The sequence below is a fragment of the Bombyx mandarina genome, chromosome 23 (assembly GCF_030267445.1).
Source record: "Bombyx mandarina strain Sakado chromosome 23, ASM3026744v2".
Classification (NCBI taxonomy): domain Eukaryota; kingdom Metazoa; phylum Arthropoda; class Insecta; order Lepidoptera; family Bombycidae; genus Bombyx; species Bombyx mandarina.
The window spans coordinates 12,141,765-12,164,316 of NC_143229.1; the positions used below are offsets into that span (position 1 = coordinate 12,141,765).

The window sequence follows — 22,552 nt, forward strand, 5'->3', positions numbered from 1 at the left end:
GCTCTAAAACCATTAAACATTTGTCACATATCAGAAAAGTAGCAGATTCTCCATTGAGTAAATTTGTACTTCTGTTCGTTTCATTATATCACAAGGAACGATTTCTCTGCGCCGGAAATTTCGGTAAAAGTTGAGTTATACGTACGAATGCTACGCTATATGCAAACCAGGCGACCCTAGTCATTCGCGTTTACACAACGTGATTCTTCCGAGGTTGTAAATCACACTCAAACTCTGAACTTGTAACAAAGTTATTACAAACTTCTGAAACTTCGCACACCTACCCCGGTTTCCGTGGATTAATTAAAGGGTTCTCTAACAATCATTATTCGTTGCCAACGTGTACTGAAATTCGTAGGACATGGTTTGTACCATACTGTGTTAAGGCAGTTAGATTTGGAATTCATGATATCATTTGAATTTAACTAACAGTACTCAATTCGTTTGGTGCTTTTCATCAGTCTACATACTGTAGATAAGTGATAATTTTAGACACTTTTATTGCGTTAGGAGACATATCTCCGCGTGAGATTCCGCATCAATAGAGCGCGTGAGGTAAGTGAGACTGCCATTGTTGCCTGCTAAATGAATCCTCTTAACGATGCTAACATGCCCCTCGGCAACTCGTCCAGCCGCTTGGGCCGTGTCCGTGGTGTCGCAGAATACCCCGCAGGATGAGAATGAACCTTCCAGGTTGGAGTCCGATACAGAATCAACTAACTGGTAATCGACCACTTGATGCTATCTCTGCGGTGCACTGGAGTTCCGTCCATCATCGAAGAAGGCCATCGCCAAGATATACTTTAACACACTTGGACAATCCTTTTCCTAAAACTAGATTCATGCTTTATGAGATTACATTCATGAATATTAAGAACCTAAGCTTAGGGTTACTTTTAGTGTGTCTTTTTTCTTGTTTTATTAGCTTGAGTATCAACTATCTATTTAACAAAATCCTTCCATATAATTTTGTACACCTATCAAGGTCCGATAACTGTACAATTTATTTATTCTTTTAAATGGTCAAACTCGATCATATGATTACAATTGCAGGCTTAAATAAAAAATAAAAACTGTAAGTGGAATGCTTCAGAACAACCTAAACGTAAATATCCCACAAAATTACAGTAGCTTGCTCAGCAACTGAGTTAAAAAAAAACACTTTGATACTATTACATCCTATTACGGCACGCCTGCTAGAAAATTTAATTTCCGAAGTACAATACCTTCAGTGTGCCGCAGCGTTGATTAAAAGGGATGGTCCTTTGTTCTAGGCATCTTCAACCTCACTTTTAATCTCGACTTGTTCACAGCGCTAGTGGAAAGAGATGAATTTGTAGGGCACTAGAGAAAGAAAGTTTTTGCTACACGAAATACTTGCTTCACTATATTCCTTTAGGATTTTGATGGTTTTTGAGGAATTGTGAAACGATTTCTGAACCATGCAGATGCAATTAACAAATCAACTCAAATAGAACAAATATTTGATATGATTGTTATATAAAGCTATGAAATCAGTAAAGCCCATGAGCCTCGGTGGCAACTACAATACATATAATTAAATACTTTACTGGCCATAGGCTGGTATCCGAAGAACAGTCAATGAGCCTCAAAGTCCACAACGAACGTAATCGAAGATTCGATAACTGTATACCGCAAAATATGATAATAAATACCATGGGCGTCATATCTACGCGACCACGACACTGACTTGTTGACAAAACATAATGGAAAAAATATGGAATTTCCATTTACGACCTTTTTTAGTAGCTGAAGGCGTTAGGCCTCTAATCTGGCCTAGTAGTTAAGATACATAAGGGCAGTATAGATTGCTTTCGAATTATTTTCATAAGTTAAAATCAAAATTGAACACGCCTCTTATTCCATAATAGGGACGGCGATGGTAAACAAAAAAAATTGGCAAATCGAAAATAGACGCTCATCTTTAAAATATTATGGGTAATTCATTACGTGGCATTTATAATACACAAATTTGGAGGAAATTTTTTAATTAATATGAAAACCACAAAATATTTATTTTGCTTTTAGTATTCTAAATTTATAACCCGACAAAATTATGACAGGGTTTTAAAAACCTTTCCATTTGGGTTCTGCTATTAAAGGCACTCTGAAAATTTTATTTTAAAGGATCTGCCTTGTTTCTGGTGTCGGCAAATGTTTGAGATAAATAAACTTAAAAATATACGGTATTATTATTTTTTATATTTCTTCTAGTTATTTATATCTGGGTTACTTACTACAAACTATTAAGTGAATTCATACTTTTTTTTATAATAGCCTACTCACATCATTAAATATAGTTATATATTTTTATAGGCTTTCTAATATTCTGGTCTTTTTTTGCTATTTCACATTTACTTCGTAAAGTTACTAATTAATATAAATTATTAAAATTTAGGCGTAGTGATTATTTTAAATCTCTTTGTTCTTCAGAATGTATTAATATTACCTCGTGACGTGCTTTGGTATCAGGCGACTTTTAAATAATGTCTTTTTATACTTGATAAACCGTTCTTGTTCTGAAAAATGTGTATGTACTGTTCTGAAAAATGAATGTATTTATGTTGTAGATTCTAGATTCTATTAAAGTCCCTAAGTAATCTCTTCTGCTCTCTTCACCGTCTCAGTTAAAATGATTTGCTAGATTATTTAGACATCTGATTAAAACAGAAGTTCTGTATTCATGCCACATCGCTCCATTCCCAGTAAGATGTCATAGGGGGCATTGAAAAAAAGCCCCTTTGAACTCATAGAGGGCTGTATTTTTCTCTCTGAGACATATGAATATTTCTGTAAGTATAAATGTAAATGCTATTTTGTCGATAGCTTGTAATGGCATTTCACAAACGGATCATTGAATAAATTTTCAATAGATGCATCGGTTATACTGTAGTGCGCGTATAATTTATCTTCAGTCCAGACTTCTCTGCACACGGTTTTTCCTAATACGCGTGATTAACTAAGAGGTATCATCTCAACACTGGACTGGATTAGCATTGTATATGTTGTTTCGGCAAATCTAGTCAGCAAGTGATTATGAAAATTCAAGTGCATAACCCAAGCGTAAAAGTCCTTATAGATTACTTATAATTTGTTGTTTTTTGTGCTGAACCATTTACCTTCTTTTATGAACCCTAACTCTTTTCTTACTAAATAAAAACCTGATGGCAACATGATTTTAAACGTAAGCTGCTCCCCTCAGTCTAAGTGCCTCGCTAACAATCTTCAAAGAATTAGTATCGTATTTAATGATTCTAGTCGTTATATCCACGCGGTAAGGTTCAAGCTATACTTTCAGTTTACTTTGATGTTTCAAAAAAATCGTTTAATCCGATAAAGGTAATAATATAAATACACGCATGTTTGATTCCATTCTCAATATAACTACAATGAGCTTTTCAATAAATCTATTTTGGTTACAAGCTTATTAAAAATGAAATAAATGTGCTCCTATTTTAAGAAGTTAAATGGCAAAGGGAAGATCTTTCACCAACGGGTGAAATGGCTCGGTAGACTGACGCACCGAATGTTCTTCGGAAATTGTATATATGCGTCGTATTTTGAGAAGTCCTAGGCGGGATCCAGACATCTGTCAAATATCTTGTGTTTCATGATGGCTAACCGCCACAATGTTCCAAAATGCGACTACACATCTTAAACCAATTAGTATACGGTATTTTTATACGAATTTGCAACCAAATAGTAAATGTTTCCAATTACTCATGAACATCCTAAGAAGGTTTTTTTTTATTGTCCTTGTAAGCAGATGAGCATACGGCCTACCTGATGGTGAGTGGTTACCGTCGCCCATAGACTTCAGCAACGCCAGGGGCAGAGTCAAGCTGCTGCCTACCGTAAAGAACTCTCCACAAGCCTTGTTTGAAAAAGGATAATATATGTTATGTGTGTGTAAAGATATGTCAATGATTGAATACAATTTTATAGTGAGCTTTACAAGAGTGCTGGTTGGTGTAATGGCAAATGGAAATGATTTAAATTATCTCGAAAAAATCTCCAACGAACTCACACTAAAACTTCTGGCCTTGCGACACTACATTTTTTGCTTCTCATCATGTATTAAGATCGATTGCATAATCTCGGTACGGCGTTATCTCCTTCGATACTGATCAATCAGAAGAAAAAATTGAGCCTTTAGCGAAAGGTTTTTGTTACGGCTTTCTCGAAGATTGGTGGCCTATCGTTGGAGAGATGTTTTTTTAGGACAGCGCCTGAGGTTGATTCGGAACATAGAAATTGGCTTTATTATTTTCGAATTATTATAATTCATCGCAAGTCCTATATTCTGGGCTTGGCTGACATATGATTGTTTTGGAGGTCGTCGTAGCTTAAGGGCTCAGACGCCTGGAGCACTCGTATCGGTTGAAGCGACTATGTCAGTGTCCAAATCCCGCAGGCACGTACTAGTATTTCTAGTGAATTACATTTCTAGCAAAAATTATGATATATGTAATTACTGGTGGTAGGGCGTTTTGTGTGAACGCACCGATAGGCATCACCACCTTGCTTATTTTTGCCGTGACGCCGTTTTGGTCCGAAGGCTGGGACAGCCGTTGAACTCCAAAATTGAGACACTGAATTCGTTTCTCAAGCTGGGCAGCTGTTGATGTCCATAGGTTCCGGTAATCACTTAATATCACGTGGCCCGTAGCTCGTCCACCCATCTAAGCAATAGAAAACAAATTATCATAACAAAATTTTGCACGCCACATATCAAAGCTCCAATTGAATCGGATAAATGACGCGAATACAATAAGCACGGCAAACAAACTCACGAATATTCGTTATCGTATTTCAGAGCAAATAGAAGGAGTTAGCTTTTTCGAAAGCAAATAAATGTGATATTTTCATTCTAGTATTGTAAACAGTTTAGCATTTCACTTAGTATAAAGTGTTAATAGCACTCTTCACTATAAAATTATTATATTAAATTGTTCCAGTGTAAGACTTCCTTGTTTACACGTGATGTCATTTTATGTAATAGTAATAAGCATATTATTTCCAATATATTATTCCAATAAATTTCCAATGCATAACACTTTTTATCTACTTATGCAATTATAATTAAGCAGTACTAATTTAATATTAAAACAATAATAATAACATAAGACCACGCTATACTTATAAACATTAACAACAGCAAAACATTAACTGTCCCCTTCACACTCATAAGCTAGACCGCGCGAAAGAGATGGGCAGACTTTTCATGATGCGCATGCAGTGGGACGTCACGCCGCGCGCTTATTTACAAACACCACAGAAGCGCAACGTGTGAATGTGTTGAACGCGAGCTACACGGTAGTCGGAGTGGGGGTGTTAGGTTTTATTTTCGTTACGGAATTTCTTGATTCGGTCACCGCACTCAAAGCCTGCGATAAAAGCTATCCAATAGCTTAAAAAAAATTCTAAGTAAAGAAATTTTATATGCGTCGAATACACTTTTTTAAAAGGTAAAATGCTGACTAGGATTATGTCAATAAACATTAACAGTGACAGTTGTAGGTATCTCGAAAGGTATTTTATATTAAATATCATCTGGATTCGTAATCATTTCTTCAAAAAACGAAGAGCTCATGAACATCTCGTAAAAGTGAAGGGGACAATTTTATTTTACGAACTGTCAGAGCGACGAAATTTATGTCCCCGAGGTAACACGGCACCTACTTTCTATGCATTGTACGGCCATCAGCGAATGACTTGTGGTGACACAAGACGATTTCATACAACTGAGATTTTAACGGAAAAAAATGTAGTATTTTTTTTGTATCAGTACTATCAACTATGCGGTCACAAAGTTATACCGGCAATGAAATTGAAACAAAAAAATAATACTTAGCTACAATTTTTTTTTTTAATTATATTATTGCATAATAAAATCGTTGCATTGCATTATGATGGGTAAGTGAGATCATGGCCAATCTTTATCTACCCAATATTGAGTGTAGGTCTCTTTATATTCACTCCATTCGTTTCGGTCTTCTTACCTTTCGCTGCGATGGAATGCGAATCCAGTCCTTACCAGAGTTATCATAGCTTATAGACGTTCAAAAATCCTAGCCCTCAAGTCGAAGCCTATGGCTACTTAGCGGCAGTAATAGGTGGAAAGGTAGTATGTACTCTTGCAGGCGCATTACACGCACAGCCATTAGTTGTGATGGATAATTATCAACAAATATCATTTTGCTGATACTCTCGCGGATGTTGCCTCATCAATAAGCTGTGTTTTTTGAAGTGAAACTTCTTTAGAATTGTTGTGATTTCAAAGTCGATGAAACGATAAAATAAGTCCCCAGAGACACAAACACATAAATGATTCAGCCGGCGAGAGAATGAGATAGAACATACGTGAAGTTAAAATATTACTTCGGAGAGGGCGCTACCTCATACTATAAAAGATGATTTACAATTATTTACTAATGACAAAACTTTACATATACTTAGACATTTAGGATAATTGTATTTTAATTTTTGAAGGTTTCACTTCTACCACGTGTGAACTGCACACATGTATTTTTTTATTTTTTTTTTATTCCTTAGATGGGTGGGCGAGCTCATAGCCCACCTTTTTTTTTTTTTTTTTTTTAACGCTGGGGAATCCATTTACGGATACCCGGTCCGGGGGGGGTAACGAACCGGGTTATGTCGGACTCCGGCGCCTCCTGAGAGGAAGAGGGGGACGAGAAGGTCCTCCACCTCCCCGAATTCCTCGCAAGAGACTACGCCTTGAAAAAGGCGCGCGAAGCACTTGCCCCGCAGAACGACTACCGACTAAACCCCATCGAGCTCCACCACACCGGCTACACCAGACATACGGTACCGCAGTGCGCGCCGAAAGTCTGCCTTCGCCGGTACCCGTCCTGATGATAAGACGGGATTTCATCTCCGGGATAATCCCGAAGGACGTCATTTCGGGAGATACACCGTGGGCGGCGCACAGGAGCCACCTTGCACCGCCCCACCACTGGACCGACAGTCGAGTACCGGGCGCCCCCGCACCCGCCACCTGATAGTCCCTACGGGGGCTGAGCGGGAGCTTCACGCCCGCGCCGGCCATCCCGCCTTCTGCGCTGAGGTGCTGAAGAGGGATCCCACTCCCTTTCACGCTCCTCAGCCTCACGGGACGCCATTACCAGGTCACAAAACCTGGCCATGGCCTCCCACGAGCCCTGATCCTCTAACATGCGGGCGACGACAGCCCGCAGGGAGAGGTTTCTCCCCAGCACCGCGACGAGATCTCGCCGCGAGTGCTCCCAACGCGGGCACGTTTCGAGCGCGTGCTGCGCGTCATCGTCCGGGTGCCCGCACTGGTGGCAGCCCGGGTGTGGCTCTCTCCTGCAGACCTTCCACAGGTACCTCCCGAAACAGCCATGTCCCGAGAGGACCTGCGCAAGGTGAAAGGAGAGTACGCCGTGACGCCGATCCGACCATGCCTCCAGCACGGGCACCAGGGCCCCGAGGGTGCGCCGGCGGGTGGCCGAAGTTTGGCCAAGTTCTTTCAGCAATCGCTCTCTCCACTTAGCGTATGCTACATGACGCGCAGCACGCTTCCACCGACCGACAGCCGACAGGCCGGGCGACCGCCTCCGACTCAAGGCCTGCGCCTTACGCCGATATACCGCAGCCAAGATTTCGGCCTCGAGGTCCCAGGGTAGGGATCCGGCGAGAGCGCAGGCCACATCTTGAGAGATGGTGCGGTACCCCCTGATGACCCTCACCGCAAGCGCCCGCTGAGCTCTATGCAGCAGAGCCGCGTTTCTCGCGGAGAGTGCGGGCGACCACACGGGAGCACCGTACAGGGCCATACTGCGCACCACCCCAAGGTACAGTCGCCGAGTACCGGCGCTGCATCCTCCGACGTTGGGAAGAAGACGGGTCAGCGCACCTGCCGCCCCCATGAGCCTCGGAACCAGCGCCTTAAAATGGTGGTCGAATCTCCATTTGCTGTCCAGCACGAGGCCCAAATACTTGAGCTTCGGCTGGACAGCAATGGTGACACCCCCGACTACGAGATTCGCGCCTTGAGGTGGCCCTTTCCGAGCTGAGTGGAAGCACACTGCTTCGGATTTTTGGAGGGCCACCTCGAGGCCGAGTCTCTTTATTCGTCTTACCACAGTTGCCACTGCAGCCACAACCAGGACGGCTGCTGACCGGTAGTCGTCTCCGCGAGCCGTCACCAGCGTGTCGTCAGCGTAGCAAACCACTTCGACGCCAGGCAGGTTAGCCCCGCGGAGGACCCAGTCAAAGCCTATATTCCAAAGGAGTGGACCCAGTACCGACCCTTGTGGAACCCCACGCGACACTGTTTTTCGTCCCCACCCACTCCGCTCGGGGAAGATCACCGCCCGCCCTGAGAGATAATCCTCAATCAAATTACGGAGACCGGTGGGGACGCGGTGAAACCGTAATGACTCCACGATCGTGCTCCAGGGGATCGTGTTGAAAGCGTTGGCAATATCAATCGATACAGCCAACAGTACACCTCCCCCAGAGCACGCCTGGTCGGAAAGATCACGGACCCGTAAGACCGCGTCCACGGTCGACCGACCTCTCCGGAAGCCATATTGGTTGGACGCGAGATCCGGCCCAATGTTCTCCAGGTGCTGAACAAGACGCCCGGCAACCACACGCTCAAGGAGCTTACCGGCCTCGTCCAACACTACTATCGGGCGATACCCGGAGGGCTCGTCTCTAGGGCGACCGTCCTTCGGGATAAGCACCAGCCGGCCCGTGCGCCACGGCTCCGGGAACCTGCCCTCGCGGAGGCACCTGCTAAACAGCCTTCGAAGTGCAGGTCCCAAACCATCCTCAGTTAAAGCGAGAGCCCATGCTCGACTCGACAGGCCGTCGGGGCCTGGTGCTGTACGCTTCACGCGCATCCTCGCCACTGCCGCCTCAAATTCCGCCTGGGACACACCTTCCAGCTCTCCGCCGTCAGCGACCTGCGCCGTTGCCATTACAGGGGGGATGAAGGCCGTTCGGGATGAGTCCGGAAATAGACCCCCGACCACCCGGTGCAATGTCTCGGGCGGCAGTGTGCTGGTCGTAGGGGGAGCCCATGGGCGAAGCGCATTGCGCGCTAGCCTGTAGAGCCGCCCCCACGGATCACGATCAAGCGAGGCGAGCAGATCATTCCAAGCGGTTTCCTTCGCCTCTCTGATGGCTGTGCAAAGGGCCCTCACCTCCGTCCTGTACACCTCATAAAGGCGGTCCTCCTCCTCAGGGTCACGATGCGTCCTTCGACGTCGGCTTCGTTGGTACGCACGTCGACTGACGTCGCAGGACTGACGCAGGCTGGCGATCTCATCAGTCCACCAGTATACGCGGCGCTTAGGAGCAAGAGTTCTGACGCGAGGCATTGCGGCATCGCATACCCGCGACATTGCCTCGCGCATACGCTCCGCCCCCACGCTTACATTCATCGGCTCACCGAGGGAATCGAGGCGCCAGGCCTGGACGACAGCCGCCTCATTCAGCCGTTCGACATCGAGGCGCTTCTGGGCCCAACGAGGACCCTCCACGCCGCCGCCGCAGAATAAATAAGTTGATGTCACTTCTGGGGCTACAGCAATGCTGAAACGGATGTAGCGATGGTCGGAAAGCGTCTCCTCACCAACCATCACCGTCCAACCACGGATGCGACTCGCGACATCGGGAGATGCGAACGTGACGTCCACCACGGACCCGCCTAATCGTCTCACGCACGTAAGTTCCGTGCCACGGTTGAGAATAACGAGGCCGCCTCCGACCAGCCACTCCTCCACCGCCGTTCCTCTGGGGCACGTCCTCGAGGAACCCCAAGCCAATGACTTGGCATTGAGGTCCCCATGGACGAGAATCCGACGGGAATGTGACCTCCCAATGACACGACCGAGCTCAAGGAGGAGGCCCTCAAACTCGGCGAGCGTCCTGTTGGGGGAGAAGTATACTCCCACCACGATCATCTCGGCCCAGAGGACGGCCACGAAGCCGCGACCCCTTTCAACGAGGTCGAATCCGGGCGGAGCACCCACACAGCCACGCCTGACAATGGCAACCCGGCCGTCAAGGTCACCTGCCCAATCGGGACCCAAAAGGACCCGGTACGGCTCTGCGACCACCGCAAGGTGAGTCAACCCTTCCGCCATGCTCTGAAACAAAAGATCTTGAGCTCTGGCGGAGTGATTGAGGTTCCCCTGGAGGAAACGAAGGACGTCTGTCATATCTGAGCATCCATCGGTGTCACCGAGGCCATACCGGGCCGATTACGCACGCCCTCAAGCGACGCGAGATCCTGCCGACGTTGTCTCTGTCTCGGGGGCTTGGCACAGGCCTTGCCCCCGGAAACGTGGTCCGCTGGTCTGCCGGCGGAGACACAAACAGTGCAGCGCGGCGCCAGCGAGCAGCCAGAAGCCACGTGACCGGCCTGGCCGCATCGGTAGCATTCCCGGCTGCGATCGACCGACGACGGGCAACGAGCGCTCACGTGGCCCAACTCGTGGCACCGGAAACACTGCAGCCTCCTGGCCTCCAGCAAATGAGCGCGGAGCACGCTCCAGCCAATCCTTAGCTTGGGAACTGCTGCGATTTTCGCCGCTGTTGAGATCGGACAACGAACTAAGACTTGTCCCATCCCGCCTGGACCGGTTTTTATTTCCCCGATCTTGATAATCTCGGGTGGACACCCCCCAATTTTGGCGAGCTCATCAGCGATTTCTTCACGCGATATCGAGTCGTCGAGGCCACTGATGCGCATCGCTGCAGTCACCAATGGCCTGGAGACCTCGACGCCCTCAGCGGGCAGAATCTCTTTCAGTTTGCTCGCCAGGAGGTTGGCCTTCTCCACTTGATCGTCTCCGTCCACCACCAGGACCTTGGCACCTGTCAGAGAGGATCGGATCCTCTGGAGCGGGATACCCAGCGATTCTAGGTCGAGCTTCGCCCTCGCGTCCGCAAGGATGAACCGATATGTGAGACCGCTATTTATCGCCTCAGGCTGTAGTTTTAATACCACAGCCTGAGAACGCGGAGCTCGAAGCCGCTTCTTTGTCCTCTTCTTTGAAGACGGGACTTTCTCCGACACCCTAGTGGGTGGAACGGCTGTGGCCGTTCTCACGGTCTCCCCCCTCGGCTTAGCGCGCCTACGGGTGACCGTAGACCAGCTTTCGGTTACGACAGCTGGAGCCGGAGGGAAGGCATACGGTTCGGGTGGAGGCGCTAACACTGTGGCCTTTTGTCTAGGGCCTCGTGTCTTCTTGTTCACCGTGGACGGTAGTGCTGCTTGTGCCGTTGTCGACTCCAGCGTAGTGTCAACAAGGAGAGGAGAATTCGGCGATTTCTCACAGCTCTTCCGCTTATCCGCCGCTAAGGGTGGCCTGATGCGAGGCTCCGGGGGTAGCCGCATCTCCAGACTCGCAATGCGAGCGTCAAGCATGGTGCCAACGGCACGCATAATGCGTTGGACACGCAACTCCTCCTGGTCCTCTGTGGTTGAAGCTGGGGCTGGGGTTTCGACTGGATTGGACAACGTCAATGCCTGTGATATGCGCGCCAGCTCCTTATGCACCTTCTGCAGCTCCTGCCGGAGCTGTAAAATCTCTTCCTGCTGACAGGCGTTTACCGCACGCAGCTTTTCCATCTCTTCGGTCGCGGGGCGGTTCGCCAGTTCTTCTGTGACTTCCGTTATTGTCACCGCCAATTCCTTGAGGACACGTTGATACGTGCCCTTCAGGTTTCCGGGCTTACTACATACCTTCAGAGCCATCGCGGCACTCTCCTTCAGACGACACTCGGGATCTTTCTTAGAGCTCCCTTCCATGATTTTTGCGCTTCTTAATTCGCGCATACTACGCATGCTACCGGCATCCTTTATCTCAGAGCGCTGAGCTTTAAGATACACCTGTTCGTCCGCAGTCAGACCGTACTGACCAGTGGTCGTCGGACGACCGCGACCTCTCTTCGATTGCGGCTTAACACCACATTTACCAGTAGTAGCTGTTTCATCCGAGCCGGAGCTGCTTACAAACTCATCACTGCTGATCGTCAGGACTCTTTTTCGCTGTCTGCGTGTCGGCGAAGAGCGGGCTGACGAGTGGGCCGACCCAGCTGTGGTCATGCTATCATCCGACACAAGAGTGGTTCTGGACGATCTCCCCTCACTGTCCTTAACAGACCCTTCTGCTACTACGTCCTTCGCGGACCCGTTCTTCCTACTTACGTCCTTCCCGGACCCTACTCCTTTTTTAACCCCGTCCTTCCCGGACCTTATCTCAGTGCAGTTTGTGCCCCCCCCAGAATACGAGGGGCTGCGCACCACCGACGAGTCGGTAGTACGGAGGGATTCTCCCGCTTGGCGGGTACCCTCCTGGGGTATTACTCTTTGCAAACTGGACATCTTCATTGGTTTCCCTTTATTTTTAACCCGAGGTGTGGTCCCCTGGGACACCCTAGTGACCGGTCACCCACCGGCCATGCATCCTCTCACCAGGTGTCAAAGCTTAGGATTAGGATTGAAATAAAGAGAAGAAGAAAATAAAACAAAAGAAACCAAAAATAAAACGAAAGGCAAAGAAAGACAGGATAAAGAATAACACAAAACGATAAACCAAAAAGTGAAAAGAAGAAAGAGACAGATTACAACTCAAAATATAAATTAAACAAATTAAGATAACAAAAAGACAGTTAGTAAAATAACGAAATAATCAAAGGGAAAAGGATAAAAGGTAGAGGCCCACGCTTCTCCAGGAAGACCCCCCTTCAACAAGTGAAGGGGGAGGAGAGCTTGGAACCCCCAGAGCTGGTTTTGGTCCACGTCGTTCGGTCTCTCTCGTTGTAACAAAACGAGAGAGACGGAACGATGCCTCTGGGAATGGTGCCCAGAGGCCCGTTATACGCCACCTACGGACGCGCCCGGTAGGAGTCCAGCAACTCCCGCGGGAGCTCATAGCCCACCTGGTGTTAAGTGGTTACTGGAGCCCATAGACATCTACAATGTAAATGCGCCACCCACCTTGAAATATAAGTTCTAAGGTCTCAAGTATAGTTACAACGACTGCCCCACCCATCAAACCGAAACGCATTACTGCTTCACGGCAGAAATAGGCAGGGCGGTGGTACCTATCCGCGCGGACTCACAAGAGGTCCTACCCCCAGTAAAATAGACTTGCTTAGAAATTTGACATTAGTATCAGCTCATAAAGTGGATAAAAACATAAAATCTACCTTTTTAGTATAGTAAACCACACTTTTTTTGCTATTAAATTTTATGATTGTTACAAGTAAATTTCGAAGCATAAGCCTAAACTTGCTTTTTTATATTTGGCATATTGTTCTGAGATTTGTGTGAATTAACTTCGCAGGTGCAAAATTTTGACCATTTCGCGCTTGACATCAAAATCTCCATTCGTATTCCAAAACTATGTACCGACCGTTAAACTAGCCTGCGCTATTTTTTTTTTTTTTTTTTTTTTTTTATTGCTTAGATGGGTGGACGAGCTCACAGCCCACCTGATGTTAAGTGGTTACTGGAGCCCATAGACATCCACAACGTAAATGCGCCACCCACCTTGAGATACAAGTTCTAAGGTCTCAAGTATAGTAACGACGGCTGCCCCACCCTTCAAACCGAAACGCATTACTAATTCACGGCAGAAATAGGCAGGGCGGTGGTACCTATCCGCGCGGACTCACAAGAGGTCCTACCCCCAGTAAAATAGATTTGCTTAGAAATTTGACATTAGTATCAGCTCATAAAGTGGATAAAAACATAAAATCTACCTTTTTAGTATAGTAAACCACACTTTTTTTGCTATTAAATGTTATGATTGTTACAAGTAAATTTCGAAGCATAAGCCTAAACTTGCTTTTTTTATATTTGGCATATTGTTCTGAGATTTGTGTGAATTAACTTCGCAGGTGCAAAATTTTGACCATTTCGCGCTTGACATCAAAATCTCCATTCGTTTCCAAAACTATGTACCGACCGTTAAACTAGCCTGCGCTATTTTTTTTTTTTTTTTTTTTTTTATTGCTTAGATGCGTGGACGAGCTCACAGCCCACCTGATGTTAAGTGGTTACTGGAGCCCATAGACATCCACAACGTAAATGCGCCACCCACCTTGAGATACAAGTTCTAAGGTCTCAAGTATAGTAACGACGGCTGCCCCACCCTTCAAACCGAAACGCATTACTGCTTCAGGGCAGAAATAGGCAGGGTGGTGGTACCCACCCGCGCGGACTCACAAGAGGTCCTACCACCAGAAAAAATTTCGAGCGACTCCTAATCAGCGTTAGCCGCGATTAGTAAGCATTGTGAACGTCGTCGCCCATTGAACTTACGCGACTGACATCGTCACGCTATCGTAACGAAATCGTACTTTATTGATACGGCTATCTCCCCTAACGTTTTGTACGTTCCTGTTTATTGTGTTCGATGGAAGTGACTCGATAAGAATGACGCGGCCTTTTTTTTTGGGAAAAAGTCGGCTTTTCGGCGCAACGGTTCAGTAATCGCGTAACTAACATTACTTTTTTTTCACTTAACTTTCCATCTATAATTTTAACTGCTGAACTTTTTATTCTTGCTTTATTGCAGTAGTTGATAGAGAAGTTCTATACAGTTTTAATTGCTTACCAGAAGCTATAGACGAACGAGAGTGCTACCGTCTCAATTTTATTAGCTATCCAACTGATAAAATTGGAACGAACCATTCACGTGTGATCAAAACAAGTCGTATCGTGCTGTCCTAGCAAGATAACTTTATGTTGAAGGTTAAATTGCATGTTCAAGTGTATGTTTAAAGTGATTTCCTTCTTTACATTCTATTATATAACTGGTTCATAGCATGTTTATAGATTTAATTTAAGTCCATCTCTCATACTATTTTAGTTAGGATCGGGTCTCCTCATGTATTTGCTTCATACGGTTCTATTCAATCTCTCGGTCTTATTTTTGTTAGTTTTAGCATCATATGGCAGACTGTCTATAAACTTTTGATCTCTTCAGATTGTTGAAGATTTCTCAGATATAGAAATGTTTCCTATTTTCGTCTTTGCAATATTTGAAAAATAAAATGTGACTTCATATAGTCGAGCAATTAGTTAGTAGACATAGTACCTTACCCGATACTTCGACTTCGATACTTGTTTCTTGAAGGCGCGGTGTTTACATTATTGTGTCAGTGGACATCGATGGAAACGCTAGATAGATTGTGTATTCGACGGCTTATATTTAACTATAAAAGGTCATTGTTTTTATGTAACAGTATTTGTTCATAAAAAAAGGGTGCGTGTACTTATGTACGCGCGTAAGAAGTTACATTTTATTTTTATTAAATTTATTTCTTCTTTTTTTTTAATATTAAATAATTAATAATTAATATTTCACGTTAATAATTTAATAAATATTTAGTATGAATTATATTAAATAATAATTTTATCATTTATATTACTAAAAAATTAATGCTAATAACACTTTTTTTTACGAGTGTACATGCGCGAAAGTTGACCTGCGGCTATATTCAGACTCGCCAAGTTACGTCGGTCGTATTGTAATGAGCGATTTAGTGGGCAAGTTCATTCTGTTAATTTTGTGTCACGGTGCGCGCGCATCGTAAAATTTCACTCTCATCAATTTTTCATAACGCACCTAAAGAAGTATCATTTCAAAAACCTGCATACGGTACCCTAAAAACCTAACAAAGAATACCCTTTTATACTTTAACTTAAGCGACAATCTCACGTGCGAACTAAACGGAACTTTACTGCAAATTAATACTTAAATCCTGCAATACAAAGGAACACGTCCGAAACTCGAGCAGAGACACAGTGAGTATGTAACACGCTACGCTACACACGGAAACGGGCATTCCTCTCAAAATATATTCAGAATTTTCCTGTCTATGTAAATTCTCCAAATATTTCGCCTGTAAGTACTTTAGGTTATTAATTACTATTGTTTTATTAGTGAAGACGGACCGATGAGCTTATCGCGTAGTGCTAGGCGAGCCTCCTATAGACTAGAATTCCCTTCAAGCTCAAGACATGTCCGGTGCATTCGTGTTGAAGCGATGCACCGGTGTTCGAATCCCGCAGGCGGGTACCAATTTTTCTAATGAAATACGTACTCAACAAATGTTCACGATTGACTTCCACGGTGAAGGAATAACATCGTGTAATAAAAATGAAACCCGCAAAATTATAATTTGCGTAATTACTGGTGGTAGGACCTCTTGTGAGTCCGCACGGGTAGGTACCACCGCCCCGCCTATTTCTGCCGTGAAGCAGTAATGCGTTTCGGTTTGAAGGGTGGGGCAGCCGTTGTGACTATATGAGACCTTAGAACTATATCTCAAGGTGTGTGGCGCATTTACGTTGTAGATGTCTATGGGCTCCAGTAACCACTTAACATCAGGTGGGCTGTGAGCTCGTCCACACAGCAAAGCAATAAAAAAAAAAAAAAAAAGACAATGTCGAAGTTTTAATCACAATATTTTCTTATTCTCTGACATGCATAGTGTATCAGATGTCGAGGGACTATGACTTATACTTATTAACCTTCGCCAGAAAGGATCTCAATTCTCTACTTGATCAAAGTTCCCAAAGAAACCTAGTTATTTTTATGTGCACTTTCAGAAATTTTCTTCAGATATCTCTGGTTACAACAAGCAAAAGGTGGATCAATACTTTCACATAAAAACATCTTTCGTTTTGACTACAATAGAATAGATATAGTGTGCTAAAAACCATTCTAAAATCCGAAACGCCAACAATAATGCAAGATGCACCATTTCAATGCTTCTCTCTTTTATACCACTTAAAAGTATTGTTTTTGAGTTTGCTTATAAAAGCAATTATGATAAATGCTTTTAATCATAACATAGTATAAACCTGCATTGTAAAAAATAAATTTTCACTGGTTTCACCTTTTGTGAGTCCGCGCGGGTGGGTACCGCCACCCTGCCTATTTCTGCCGTGAAGCAGTAATGCGTTTCGGTTTGAATGGCGGGGCAGCCGTTGTAACTATACTTGAGACCTTAGAACTTATATCTCAAGGTGGGTGGCGCATTTACGTTATGGATGTCTATGGGATCCAGTAACCACTTAACACCAGGTGGGCTGTGAGCTCGTCCACCCATCTAAGCAATAAAAAAATAAAATAAAAAAGCTATATTATTTCCAAGCTAAGCGTTTAATCTGTAGCGGTAGCCATCATACAACGTATGATGATTTGACAGATACCTGAATATAGCTTACGATATTTTCAAGATAAGCTTGCATGTATACAAGTTCCGAACAACAGCATTCGGACCGTCGGTCTACCGAGCAATATCACCCGCTCGGTGGAAGATCTTCCCTTTGTCATATATCTAACTACAAATCCTATGATGTCGCAACTAGAAGACATTCTTTTTACGCTTTACGATTTGGGAATAAAATTACGTTGTCTCTTCATCGCCCTAAGTTGTTGTTTAAGTGTGGGAATTAACCATACACTTCTTTTTGGTTATTTGAAATTGTTTCGCCCAGTCACATATATATCCTCGAATAAGGGCTATAAGCTGGTTGCTGAAGTCAAATGCCACAGCAGCATCATCAATGATTTATTGTCGATTAGCAAAGCTTCCTAAAAATCCTGAATGAAAATGATTAACAGGATTAAATAATAATTTAACACCGAATTGAAATAAATATGAATATAGAACACACGGCATAGTGTAAAGGAAATATGCTAATGAAGCTAACATACATTTCCAGCACCAAGCAAACAAGATGTCGCTACACTTAGAACATAAACAATGAAACTAACCGAGCCCAGATAACCCAGTGCCATGCGACTAATTAGAACTTAGCCTAATTTCCCTCTATCTCACCATCGGGGCCGTTAGCGCGAAGATGTATGAGTAATTAATATGATACGTGTAGAACTTATGAGAACACAATAGAAGATTTATAAGTATAGCAGGTACTTGCTAAACTCATTATCTTCAAGGTTTTACGGTTAACGCAATATATTTCTTACTGGTGGTAGGACCTCTTGTGAGTCCGCGCGGGTAGGTACCACCACCCTGCCTATTTCTGCCGTGAAGCAGTAATGCGTTTCGGTTTGAAGGGTAGGACAGCCGTTGTAAGTATACTTGAGACCTTAGAACTTATATCTCAAGGTGGGTGGTGCATTTACGTTGTAGATGTCTATTTGCTCCAGTAACCACTTAACACAAGGTAGGCTGTGAGCTCGTCTACCCATCTAAGCAACAACAAAAAAATCAGTAAAATGTAGGCAGCGGCTTGGCTCTGAACTTGCCATTGCTGACGTCCATGAGCGACAGTAACCACTCACCATCAGGTGGCTAGTATGCTCGCCTGTCTACAGGGGCAATATAAAAAAATCGTTACGGAGAGTTTACATTGTTAATTGGGTTTGATTTGTTTCAATGAGTAATTCGTAGCTTTATTAATAATGAAACGAAGGTACCTCACTTTGTTTTTCATAACAAAATAAAAAGGACGTCGAACTGATAGTCCATTTAAGCATGATAATAAGAAACAAAACACCCTGTAAGCTAGGGTCCTTATACCGCGCTGTGTTTGGTTACTTTTACTGACAATAATAAATTCAGTGTTAGGGTTAAAACCTAGTGGTTATTAAGTCAGTGATATCCATTGAACATATTTATTTATTCTTTAAAGATTTTGTTAAACAAATTGGTGCAACTTTCATTTAATATAATGCCTCAAATTTGTTATCTGAAAGACATCAAATATAAATAAATTAATTAATAGGTTCGATCTTATAATGCAACTCAGAGAGATTCAGAAGTTCCATGGTATGGTTTAGATATCATGATATCGCGCTTGATTATAACAATATTAAATTTGAATTCTGTGTTCAGTTTTAAAAGAGTTCTGAAACAATCCGGTATAGCAAGCTAAGCTGATTAGCTGGCATAATTGCTAGTAGAATAGATAAAGTTCTCAAAGGCCAAAAACTTCTCATGTTCCGACTTCGCGCCGAAAAATGCAGCGTGGCAAGTCTTCTGCGTGGTGCACCGAGGACTAGCTAAAGATTGCATCCGATGGTTGCAAGTAGAACAAAACTGACCATTATGGCAAACCTTGGCTTATGGCCAGGACTAGACTTCTGTGATACATGTTTGATAATTTAAATATACTTATAATGAAGGACGTTTTTAAATTGCTAAATGAATTAGACACAGTTTCGAACAGAATAGAGAGCATCTATGTGTTTGTAAATATTAAGCACCGAATGGTACCGGGTTTTTCAAAATCATACCTAAAATTATCGACAGGCGATTTTACAGAACAACATCCAAGAGACTGACAAGGTTCTAGAATTGACTTTAGCGGTAGGCAGTGGCTTGGCTCTGCCCTTGGCATTGCTGAAGTCCATGGGCGACGGTAACCACTCACTATCAGGTGGGCCGTATGCTCGTCTGCCTACAAAGGCAATAAAACAAAAAAAATTGACGAAAACTTAAAAAGCCGTACACTGTTTTTACCAAATGCCTTTTTCTTATCAATCTCAGACTACTCACTAAAATAATCATAATATGATATGGACTTTCTAAATAAACAAAGTTAATAACTAAGCAAAGACCGTACCGGTCACCAAACAAAACCGACGGGTGACAAACATTACAATAATATTTTACTAAGTTGCCTTCTTTCGTTACAAATATTTGCTTAGCCTAAACAAACAGTTGACGAACAAGCCACTAGTCACAGATTTTAGATGAAATTTCTAAAAATATCGTGTTACTTAAACGATCTTGTGCTAGAATTGTTTATCTATCAAATGGCAAGTTACGAGTTTTTTGACTGGGTTTACTTGTAGGCCTGTTTGTATTCCATCGCACACCCCGAGACATGGAATCGGAGAATCTATTATTGTATTCTGTGAGAAAAACTAAGTAACGCTTAAAATTTTGCACCTGCGAACACAATTCACACAAATCTCAGAACAATATGCCGAATATAAAAAAGCAAGATTATGCTTACTCTTCGAAATTTATTTGTATGTATTTATTTCATAACAATCGTAATATTTAATAGCAAAAAAAATGTGGTTTATTATATTATAAAGGTAGATTTTATGTTCTTATCCACTTTATGAGCTGCTACTAATGTCAAATTTCTAAGCTTGTACAAAGAAGCATTCAGTTGATACAAAAAACCAATAATTGTCTAGATGATGTCTCTATTCATTTATACAATTTCTTAATGATTGAAATTCCTGCAGATGAAATCATTTCACCACTAAAACGTAAAAATCTCTGAGGTTTTGCAGAATGATTCAATATACGTTTCTATCTCGTAGATGATTTGTAGCACGGTGCTAGAAGACCGTAGCAATAAATAAATCTACTCCAAAGGTAATTTTAGAATATTTTATAAATACCACCCACCTTGAGATATAAGTTCTAAGGTCTCAGTATAGTTATAACGGCTGCCCCACCCTTCAAACCGAAACGCATTACTGCTTCACGGCAGAAATAGGCAAAGCGGTGGTATCTACCCGTCCGGACTCACAAGAGGTCCTACCATCAGTAATTACGCAAATTATAATTTTGTGGGTTTGATTTTTATTACACGATGTTATTCATTCACCGTGGAAGTCAATCGTGTGAACATTTGATAAGCACGTATTTAATTAGAAAAATTGTTACCCGCCTGTGGGATTCGAACATCGGTGCATCGCTAGATACGAATACACCGGACGTCTTATCCTTTAGGCCACGACGACTTTCAGCAAGAGCAAATCTCAGCCCTACTACTTGAAACCACTTCGCATACTCACAGATCACTGCCGGAAGTAAGTTTCACTCATCACTATCAGAAGTAAGTTTACCATATACCATCATGAAAAAGTGTGAAAAGAGTCCTTTGCAGTAGACAACGTCTGCCTTCCGAATTTTCAGTGATCATCGTCAGAAAACCATCGTCCTCTGTTAAAGAAAATAATTCCAATGTCTTAAGGTAATGGTAAAGATAAGGAGGGCCTTCGGTTCGTTTGCAGTTAGTTGTGGGGATATATGACAAAGGGAAGATCTTCCGCCGAGCGGGTGATATTGCTCAGTAGATTAACGGTCTGAATGTTGTTGTTCAGAAAATGTCGTAAGCGAGATTCAGGCATTTGTCAAATATCTTGTGTTCTGTGATGGCTACCGCCACATTAGATAGGGCTGTTTCCTCAACCTAAACGCTGGTAGCTTAAGAGGCCATTCCAACTACTCACGAACTGGTAAGTGAGTTCACGGTCTCAACCTGAGAGGGTTTCTAACACTGGCTCTAGCAAGAGCACTGCTTCGCTAAATCTACCACTGGCTCGGAATCACAATCCACTGAGAAAATCCGGCGAGAAACTCAGTAGGTTCTGTCTATAAATTAATATAATTCGCACGTCGAACTCTTCGTCTTAAACAAACTTAAATATCCAGATACTTTTTATTATTATAATTTTATAAAATCAAATCAAATTTGCGTCAATTGAATAGTAAAACAGATTTTTTGAAGACCATAAAAACATACGACATTTTCGAATTTACAAGCTCTCACCCTACTATTGAAGGCTCTATGAGTTTATACGAGCATGAGTATAGGATAGGCGACTCAGTTCTCTCTCGGCCGCCGGTGGAGCTATACGTTGCTACTCCAAAAGCAACAAATATTTTTTTCAATCGAGAGTAAGGACAGTCGTGTGAATTTTTCACTGTGAAATAATTTATAGATGTGAGTTTGTGGAAAATTTACTGTTTGTGTTTGAAAAAAGAAACATAATTTTTTGTAAGTAAAATATATGTTTTCGTTAATTTCATACGTGGATGTGGGTTGTGGGTAATTAAGGGCGGACATTTATTTATTATGTTGAGATGGCCGGTGAAATTATGCCTCATTTTCGGGTTGAACGGGGTGCTTTTATCGCTTTTGTCTTTTTAAGAATAATCATTTGTGTTGCGTCGTTCGTGAATATTTAATTCTGTTTTGAACTAATGTATTTGTTAAAAAAATACTTTTATTAATTTTGAGCACACTCTCTCTCTTTAATTTTCAGGTCACTTTGTTTTCATTATTAAAAATTTAAGTTAGTTGAATTAATAATAATGGTATTTAATTTTTGTTTGCCATTTGATTTAGTCTTCGTACTCGTATGGAGAATTTAATTCTGAAAATAAATACCCGTGTGCCTCATTATCAAATTGCCGTATTGACTGGCGAAATACCATCAGCATAATTAGTTGTGTTATGGTAGTTTATGGTAAAAGTCTGCGATTTTCGAGGGATACGGGATGGCATTTTAATGTCGCCGGAGTATACCCTGACATAAGCCATATAATACACACAAGTTAATCTTGTAAAGAAGAGGAGGTAAATATTTATAGCATTGATTTTGCTAAAAATTTATAACTGGAAGTTATAGTCACAACTTCAGCTCAGTCATAGATACTTTAAAATATATTATATTTTCATATATCGAAAATCAATTTTATACGACTAAACAAAAGACATCATTTTAACAAT

At 42.9% G+C, this 22,552-nt stretch overlaps 2 protein-coding genes across 2 annotated transcripts in view; one reads left to right on the forward strand and one right to left on the reverse strand.

The window, feature by feature from the left end:
- Window positions 1–10,234: 10,234 nt before the first annotated feature.
- LOC114252577 (uncharacterized) lies at window positions 10,235–12,409 on the reverse strand. The gene has a single exon (XM_028187108.2). The coding sequence runs from the start codon at window positions 12,407–12,409 to the stop codon at window positions 10,235–10,237; it is 2,175 nt and encodes a 724-aa protein (XP_028042909.2).
- A 9,240-nt stretch (window positions 12,410–21,649) lies between these two features.
- The window catches only part of LOC114248298 (uncharacterized), a 74,339-nt gene continuing 73,436 nt past the window's right edge, over window positions 21,650–22,552 (forward strand). The window contains exon 1 of the mRNA XM_028181503.2: window positions 21,650–21,817. The gene's annotated coding sequence lies outside the window, so the exon portion shown is untranslated. The remainder of the gene's footprint in view (window positions 21,818–22,552) is intronic.

Bases quoted from the DNA above. Each gene is read 5' to 3' on its own strand.
- LOC114252577 (XM_028187108.2), bottom strand. From the start codon at position 12,409: ATGTCCAGTTTGCAAAGAGTAATACCCCAGGAGGGTACCCGCCAAGCG.